At 45.1% G+C, this 9,577-nt stretch overlaps 1 protein-coding gene across 3 annotated transcripts in view; it reads left to right on the top strand.

The window, feature by feature from the left end:
- rnf19a (ring finger protein 19A, RBR E3 ubiquitin protein ligase) overlaps positions 1 to 8,671 on the top strand; it is a 44,997-nt gene extending 36,326 nt beyond the window's left edge. For 2 of the 3 annotated variants that reach the window (XM_061930789.1, XM_061930790.1), the window contains 4 exons: positions 1,753 to 1,911; positions 1,987 to 2,206; positions 2,278 to 2,421; positions 6,569 to 8,670. In XM_061930789.1, coding sequence (XP_061786773.1) covers positions 1,753 to 1,911; positions 1,987 to 2,206; positions 2,278 to 2,421; positions 6,569 to 7,289 — 1,244 coding nt within the window. In that variant the 3' untranslated portion in view covers positions 7,290 to 8,670. Of the gene's footprint in view, positions 1 to 1,752; positions 1,912 to 1,986; positions 2,207 to 2,277; positions 2,422 to 6,568 lie in introns of all 3 variants that reach the window. The other variant, XM_061930791.1, reaches the window with a different exon arrangement.
- Positions 8,672 to 9,577: the final 906 nt, after the last annotated feature.

Below are 9,577 nucleotides of genomic sequence, written 5' to 3' on the forward strand. Positions count from 1 at the left end.
TTCATAAAGTTTCGGTCTCGCAACTTCGGTAAACAGCCGCCATCTTTTTTCCCGGTAGAACAGGAAGCGCTTCTTCTTCTACGCAAGCAACCGCCAAGGAAAGCACCCGCCCCCATAGAACAGGAAGCGCTTCACTCGCCCCCATAGAACAGGAAGCGCTTCACCCGCCCCCGGAAGAAGAAGAAAAAACGCGCGGATATCACCGTACGTTTCATTTCCTGTTTACATCTGTAAAGACCACAAAATGGCTCCTGCTAAACGATCCGGTTCATAAAAAGACGCAATCTCTCCATCCGCACACGGATTACTACCGTATTTCACAGCAACTGAACCGCACTGTGGAACGGGAGCACGTACGGTGAATATTCGCTCCACAGGGAATGAGAAGTCATCCTTCACTGTGGTTCTAGCTTGCCATGCTAACTTCCACTCATGGTGATATTCAAAAGGAAGACCTTGCCAAAAGAGACCTTTCCAGCCGGCGTCATCATAAAAGCTAACTCGAAGGGATGGATGGATGAAGAAAAGATGAGCGAGTGGTTAAGGGAAGTTTACGCGAAGAGGCCGGGTGGCTTTTTTCACACAGCTCCGAAGGCGAACACACCTTCACTAAGACGGGCAGACAGCCTCGGACGACATACGCCAACATCTGCCAGTGGATCGTAAATGCTTGGGCAGATATTTCGGTCACAACTGTGGTCCGAGCTTTCCGGAAGGCAGGATTCACAGAACAACAGCGACACTGACTCCCGATGACTTCTACGAGACGGAACCGGCCATTTTGGATCCCACGCTTGCGCAACTTTTCAATTCGGACACCGAAGACGAAGAATTCGAAGGATTTACGAATGAAGAATAACTTCAGAAGGTGAGCGCTATGTTTATTTTGTGTGTTGTGACATTAACGTTCGAGCAACATTATGTTACTATTGCTCTACACCATTTTGAATTTTACTATGTTTGTGATTGCACATTTGCGTACATTTTGGGACAGAGTTGTTAGAACGCTGGTTTTCAATATATTATTAAAGTTTGACTGAACTATCTGACTGTTTTTTTGACATTCACTTTAGCGCAGCGTTTTTTTGACATTCACTTTAGCGCAGCGTAGGCGCGGCTTTTAGTCCGGGGCGGCTTATTGGTGGACAAAATTATGAAATATGTAATTCATAGAAGGTGCGGCTAATAATCCGGTGCGCCTTATAGTGCGGAAAATACGGTAGATTGAGTGTTTTCCATGGTTGTGTTGACATTTCCCTCCCCCTCTCCCTTGATAGCTGAGGGGATTGTAATCAGAGGAAGGTCACATTTAAAATAAAAATGTTCACATTTAGTATAGTTCTAGTTCTTATTCTTGATAGGTCATAAAAAATATTAATAATTATTGATATTGCCCGATATAAAACACTTACAGTATATTGCGATAATTTTCAGCCATATCGCAGCGCCCTAATCCAGGTTAATACCGCCATGCTTTTATTTTTGACAATAAATTACATTGCGCACGTTTTGATGCTATGTACGGAGACAATAGTTGCCATTGTTGCGTTTGCTAAAGATGAAGTTAACAATACATGCCGAGACAAACAGATTTTTCATGTCTCAAATTTGAGACACCGGGTCTCAAATTTCATGTCTTCTTAAGTGAGCACTTTTTTAGTATGAACTAGAACACAGTGGACCAGGACGATGAGTCGGTCCACATAGACGTGTTGTCGACATAAGCAGGTGCATTGTATTATTTGTTCTCAGGTATTGGCGTCCCCATCATGTTGGCATACGTCTACGGGGTAGTGCCCATCTCGTTGTGCCGGAGCGGCGGATGCGGCGTGTCTGCAGGCAACGGCAAAGGGGTGCGCATTGAGTTTGACGGCGAGAACGACAACATGGGTGGTGGCGCCGCAGCTACGGGTAAGCCACGATAAACTCTCTGCTTCCTCTATAAGTTTCTCAATCAAGTCTCAGTAAAACCTGATCCTGGAGCAGATACCACTTCAGTGGCAGAGACCAGACTGAACAACCCCAGCCTTTGCGACGGCGCCAGCGTGGGGGGCCTAACAGGATTGAGCCTCAGCGTGAGTGGTAGCCACATGGAGCGCTGCGGCGTCAGCTCGGCCCAGCGGGACAACATGAGCGACAATGTTAGCACCACAGCCCTCGCCGGAACCAGCATCACCGGCAGTCTGTCTGGAAGCTGCTACAACAGGTATTAATTCACATCAACACCTTCATGACTGTGGCGAACGATCACACCATTCACCGTTGGATACTTTCCAGGATGGAAGTGCAGGCTGACGTCCAAAAGGAGCGTTGCAGTCTGAGTGGCGAGTCGGCCACCGTGAGCCTCGGGACCATCAGCGACAACGCCAGCACGAAAGCAATGGCCGGCTCCATCCTCAGTGCCTACATGCCTCTGGAAAGGTCAGCAAGTCAAGCATCCTTACACGTCTTGATTCTTTTGGGCTCTCTGTTGATAAAACCTGACAATTAGGGCTGGGTAAAATATTCGACTATCGATCGATATCTTTTCATTCTTAGCAAGGCCTAATAACGATTATCCCCACAGCCCCAAGTAGTTTTGTGCGTGGGGCAGCAATAGCAGCTGACTATACTAACATTAGCTGCCAACAACAAGCCATCCAGAGGAAAACAAGATAAAGTGAGGGACTTACTAACATTATATTATCACCTGATTCTACGCGGACCATGAAGATAAAAACCGTAAGAGAAAACCATTGCAACATTTGTTGGCCAAGTTTTACAGCGGCACTCGCCGACTTCGGTCCGTGTTTGAAGTGAACCATACATACACGTTATGATCATGCCATGTAAACATCAGACTGAAACAGCTATTATTATTGATTATATTTGTAATTGAGTCTTGTAAGATCACAGCTGAAAAAATGACAGCAGTCGTGCTCGGGAGGTTCTTTTGTTTACATGTTCATATAGCACAGGGGCGCCCATTACGTCGATCGCGAGCTACCAGTCAATCGCGAAGGGTGTGTCAGTCGATCGCCTGCCAGGCATAAAAAAAATAGACCTAAAAATTAGCGATCATCAATCTTCACCAAGACGTCACTTTCGTCACTTGATTGACATTCACGGCACCCAAGGGTCTTTTGAGATGACGCTGGCTGCTGCAAGCTCATTATTAAGAAAAAATGACCGACAGGAAGGCGAGAAAAACTTTATTTCTGCTCTCGCGCTGTACCTGATGTCAAAACTCTATGGGGACGGCGTGGCGAAGTTGGGAGAGTGGCCGTGCCAGCAATCTGAGGGTTACTGGTTCAATCCCCACCTTCTACCATCCAACATGACAAAAATGACAACAACATGAAGGCGGTGTGGAGAGGTATGCAGACCATCACTGGCCTCAAACCGTCAGGGGGTAGGGGGGTGGACGGAGACAAAGAGAGGGCCAATGAACTAAACCAATGAACTAAACCCCCCCCCCAGACATGCCAGCGGGTCCCCTGACAACCTCAGCGAACCGAACCAACCCCCCCCCCCCCTCCTCACAGCCCCCCAACTCCAATGACTACCTTCTCCCACTTAACACCTCACCCTCAGTTTGCTGAACCCCCCCTCCCCCAATCACCTGAGACCCCCCAGTGTGTCTGTCTGCAGCACAGGTGAATGGAATGCACAGCTTAATAAGTTACACACAGGCAAGGCCGCGTGTCCTGACGGTGTGAGCCCCAGTGTGCTCAAAGCCTGCGCCCCACAGCTGTCTGGTGTGTTACAGCACATCTTCAACATGAGCCTTAGGCTGCAGAAAGTCCCCACACTGTGGAAAACCTCATGCATGGTCCCCATCCCCAAGTGCACGCGACCCAGCACGTCGAAGAACTAACCTCCCATATCATGAAGACCATGGAGAGGTTGGTCCTGGAACAACTCCGCCCTACAGTCAAGCCCCACCTGGACCCACTCCAATTCGCCTACCAGCCCCGACTGGGAGTGGAGGACGCAGTCATGTACCTGCTGAAACGAGCCCACCCACCTAGACAAGCCTGCGAGCAGTGTGAGGGTCATGTTTTTTTATTTCTCCAGTGCTTTTAATACCATACGGCCTGGACTACTGGGTGTGAAGTTGGAGATGATGCAGGTGGAGCCGCCCTTGGTGTCCTGGGTTGTTGATTACCTGACTGACAGACCACAGTACGTGCGACTGCAGGACTGTGTGTCTGACAGGCTGGTCAGCAACACCGGGGCCCGCAGAGCACAGTCCTCTCCCCCTTTCTCTTCACCATGTACACCACTGATTTCCACTATCAGTCAGAGTCCTGCCACCTTCAGAAGTTTTCTGATGACTCTGCGATAGTGGGGTGTATTGAGGATGATGACGATGAGGAATACAGGGCACTGGTGGAGGACTTTGTCATATGGTGTGGAAAGAACCACCTCCAGCTTAATGTGACGAAGACCAAGGAGCTTGTTGTGGACCTGGGAATGAGGAGGAGTACTCCGGCGACCCGTTTCCATCAGGGGGTCGATGTGGACATGGTTGAGGATTATAAATACCTCGGTGTACACATGGACAACAAGCTGAATGGGTCAATACACGCGGAGGCACTCTACAAGAAGGGACAGAGCCGCCTCTACTTCCTCAGGAGGCTAAGATCCTTCAACGTCTGTACAAAGATGTTGAAGATGTTCTACGAGTCGGTGGTGGCGGGCGCCTTCTTGTACGCCGTGGCCTGCTGGGGCAGCGGGCTGAGAGCAAGGGACGCAAACAGACTGGACAAGTTGGTAGAGAAGGCCAGTAACGTGGTGGGAGTGGAGCTAGACTCTCTGGCGGTGGTGTCAGAGAGGAGAAGTCTAGCAAAGCTCCTAGCCATTATGGACAACACCTCCCACCCACTACACTCGGACCTTGCAGAGAGAATGAGCACGTTCAGTGGAAGGCTCAGACTCTCGAAATGCAACACGGAACAACACAGGAGGTCCTTCATACCGACAGCCATCAGACTGTATAATGCATACGTTCCTTGACTGCACTTAAATGTAGAGTATATGTAGAATATATTTATATTATTTATATATTATATAAATAATATATTATATATATTATACCTGTATATATTATATTATTGTTATTACTGTCTATTGTGAGCGAACTGTGGTGCTGAATTTCCCCCAAGGATCAATAAAGTACTTTATATTCTATTCTAGTCACGTCCGTTGTTTTCTTGAGCAAGACACTTCACCCTTGCTCCTGATGGGTCCTGGTTAGCGCCTTGCATGGCAGCTCCCGCCATCAGTGTGTGAATGTGTGTGTGAATGGGTGAATGTGGAAATAGTGTCAAAGCGCCTTGAGTTCCTTAAAAAAATAAAAGGTAGAAAAGCGCTATACAAGTATAACCATTTACCATTTTACTCTAAAGAGCAACTGCACAGTCCAATCCATCCATTTTCTTCCGCTTATCCGAGGTCGGGTCACGGGGGCAGCAGCCTAAGCAGAGAAGACTAGGCCTCCCTTTCCCCAGCCACTTCATCCAGCTCCTCCTGAGGGATCCCGAGGCGTTCCCAGGCCAGCCGGGAGACATAGTCTTCCCAATGTGTCCTGGGTCCGTGGCCTCCTACCGGTCGGACATGCCCTAAACACCTCCATAGGGAGGTGTTGGGGTGATATAAACGTGCTGCTTCATCCTTCCTGCGCTAACAAAATAAGAGTCTCAGAAAGCTGGCGTGCACAAGCTAGCAAGCTACGGAATTTGCCGCCAATGTATTTCTTGTAAAGTGTATAAAAACGAGTATGGAAGCTAGACAAATAAGATGCCAAAAACCATCCACTTTCATGTGGTATTGGACAGAAAGGAGGACTTTTTTTCTCCTCTGTTTGGAAATGCAGACGTTTTCAGCACTACTGTCTGATTCCAATCAATGCAAGTCATCAGAATCAGGTAATAAACCAACTTATATTCTTGTCTTCATGAAAGAAAGGAATCTTTGTGTGTTAAACATGCTTGTATTATCATTAAACACCTTAACAAAAATTTTGTTTTAAGAGATAAATAAATGTAAATTACATATATGAATAAAGTAGCTCGCTTGCAGAAAAAGTGCAAAAGTGTTTTAGCACACAAAGCAGTGTCAAGTATGCCAGAAAAACTTCACAATACGTTACATTCTGTCTGACTGCGGTAACAAGAGTCCCAGAAGAATAGCTAACATTTTTACTGTTATTTCGCACTTGAAGAAACAATACTTTAGTGCAATTTTCAATACAATTCCCAGTACACTTTCACATGCAAATCCTTTTCAACATTGCAGTTTTGCGACTTGAGGAAGGTAAAATAATCCATACGTTTTGTTTTTTTATGGTGAAGAGAAAAAAACTAAGTTGATTTGTATTATGTAGCAGATTTAAGACATTTTCAATATTTACGTGATTAATAGATTTTGAACATTATGAAGGGATTTGACAAATAATACTCAGCCCCAGTGACGAGTATATCTAACAGGCAAGGAGCAATTGCATTTCAGTTATTCTTTAATTTGACGATTATGTACAAGTTTTCCCTCTTTTTAAAAAATAAATGTGTGACTGTGTGCTGTACAGAGACAACAGTGTGGAGGGTCAAACAGACGTGGAGTCCAAAGAGGAAAATGTGAGACACTGCAGCGCCAGCAGCAGCCTGGATGAAGCCAGCAGCGGGACCACGGGCTTCAAAGGGGTGACGGCTGGCCCGTCCGACGGTCATGGCCGCCCGCCTTCGCCCTGGTCAAAAGAGGCCCCCGCGGCAGCGTGCAAGAAGAACAAAGGGAAACTGTGGAAGCGAGGCAAGGCGGAATCCAAAATGAACCACACGGACGCTCAGCTGCTGGAGCACCGCAGCACCAACTCCTCAGAGTTCGACTTGCCCTCGCTGAGCGGCAGCCTGCCGTCGGTGGCCGACTCGCACTGCAGCCACTTGTCGTCGGAGCTCAGCTGCTCCGACCCAGAAACTGTGAGACCGGCTCACCCCCTGTGCTCTGACACGGCGGAGCCTTGCGCAGCCGCCACCTCTGTCGTCTTGGGTGAGCTGGCCGTCACGCCCATGCCCGAAGTGGAGCACGATCGCCTGGAGCAGCTCCTGCCTCATAGGAGCCACTCTGCCTTCAGCCACTGCCTCGTGTCTTCATCGCCGCCCACCTCCCCGACAGATAGTGTTCTGTTCATCACTGAAGAGGGTGAAGGCAACACCGCCGATCCCCATGACAACATTAGCGGACCCACTCGTGACACTGCTGCATCGCCTGTGAGCACCACAAGTAGGCGCTGCATTCAAACTGAGATCTAAAAGGTTCACTTACTTACCATTAAATTGGGGTCTTATTGGCTGTTAAGACAGGAACGGAGAAAGTCAGCGTGGGTTGAAGGGGTCAATGAGTCAAGCGTTTTGCAGCGTGGAAGTTGAGCATAAAGGTTTTTTACGGAGGTCGACTTGAATGTAGGTTTTTACACATAACTTTAATTTTTTACGTCATTGCTGCATCCACCACCGTGCCACACTTTTCTGAGGGACCATTTAGTAGCACATTTTTAGATCAATTGAAACAGACTGTGGTTATTAGCTTATCACTTGTTTATTTGTGCAAAGAGTCTTGCTTATTATTTTCCATTTTGGGAAAGTTGTATTTATATGTTGCAGCCCTGTGTTGGGTCCAAACTTTTTATTTAAAATCGAATGTTGTCACAAGACTTCTTGTGGATCCTTCCAACAGTCTTTTAATATTGATTAAAAATGTTGGATCAGCTAAAAATGTATTTGTGGTTTTAACCTATGCAAAAAAGCACCCTGAGTTGCTTCAAGTATTTCTTTTAATTCTCTTTGACTGGCCAAAGTTAAAAGAACAAGCAGAGTAGCAGCTGTACAACTTCACCAGAAAAAAAAGACCAATCAACATGCAAAACTGGTTTCTTTCAGTACATTTTAAATCTTTCATTTTAAAATATTCATGCTCATCTTTTTTTTTTTACTATTATACCTTTTTACTTTGACGGCAAATGCTAGTAATTGTTTGCCCCTATTAAGTGCCTTTTGGGGATAACACTTTGCAAGGTTATCCTGTTTTTGATCCCCCAAATAAATCCTGTAAGCTTGCAAGACTTCTTGTGGATCCTTCCTACAGTCTTTTAATATTGATTAAAAATGTTGGATCAGCTAAAAATGTATTTGTGGTTTTAATCTATGCAAAAAAGCACCCTGAGTTGCTTCAAGTATTTTCTTTTAATTCTCTTTGACTGGCCAAAGTTAAAAGAACAAGCAGAGTAGCAGCTGTACAACTTCACAGCCAGAAAAAAAAGACCAATCAACATGCAAAACTGGTTTCTTTCAGTACATTTTAAATCTTTCATTTTATAATATTCATGCTCATCTTTTTTTTTTTAACTATTATACCTTTTTTCTTTGACGGAAAATGCTAGTAATTGTTTGCCCCTATTAAGTGCCTTTTGGGGATAACACTTTGCAAGGTTATCCTGTTTTTGATCCCCCAAATAAATCCTGTAAGCCTGAATGCTTTTAAGAGGGTTTTCTTCCTTCTTATTATAATTGTTTGTATAATTCTTTAAAGACTGGGGCCAGATCTTTTTTATCCCCATATTTTCTAGCATCAAACACACGCAAAATATATATTTACTAATTACTGGCTTTGTAACGTGCATTTAAATACATATCTTTAAACAATAAAATTCTCAAAATCAAGTCGGTGTGGTTTGATAATTGAGCAAATGAGCAGGTAAATGTTTATGGTCTAGACCGGGGGTCGCAACCTGTGGCTCTAGAGCCGTATGCGGCCCTTTAGCGCCGCCCTAGTGGCTCCTTGGCACTTTTTCAAAAATGTATGAAAATGGAAAAGATGGGGGAAAATATATATTGTTTTAATATGGCTTATGTTGGAGGACAAGCATGACACAAACCTTTCTAATTGTTAGAAAGCCCACTGTTTAATATGTTTGTGTTTATGTTTCACTGATGAGAGTATTTTACGAGTGCAGTTTTGTCCTAATTTCGGCAGTTCTTGAACTCACCGTAGTTGTGTAGACTGATGCAGCAGTTTGTTTACGTGTTTTACCACATTGTTTCATTGCTTTGTTGATGTTACTGACTTATGTGGAGCGCTAATCAGGCATATTTGGTTAATGCATGGCTGCAAGCTAATCGATGCTAACATGCTATTGGGGCTAACATAGACACATCATGGATTTCCTTCATTATCACACAGGCTTTTACTTATTTGCCGGTCCAGACAGATTTGTTTCTTGTCTTTCTGGTTTAATAGGCTCTTTCAACATTGTGGGTTGCCGACCCCTGGACTAGACTGATAATACCAGACTGATATTTTACACTTGAAATGTCATAATCATTAAATCATTTTGTCACCAGTGCAACATGACAAAAATAATGTAACAAAAACAGATGCTGCGTAATGAATCATGTTTATGGTTTGTGAAACCTTAAATCTACTAGTAAAATATAATACATTTAGTTGAACCCTATTTCAAAGACGTTGACTACATTAGTCCAAGTCCAGATTTAAAACCACTGTATTTAGAGTTCTCTTATCTGGACTAGATAATCCCACA

The sequence above is a fragment of the Nerophis lumbriciformis genome, linkage group LG37 (genome assembly GCF_033978685.3).
Source record: "Nerophis lumbriciformis linkage group LG37, RoL_Nlum_v2.1, whole genome shotgun sequence".
Taxonomy (NCBI): Eukaryota; Metazoa; Chordata; class Actinopteri; order Syngnathiformes; family Syngnathidae; genus Nerophis; species Nerophis lumbriciformis.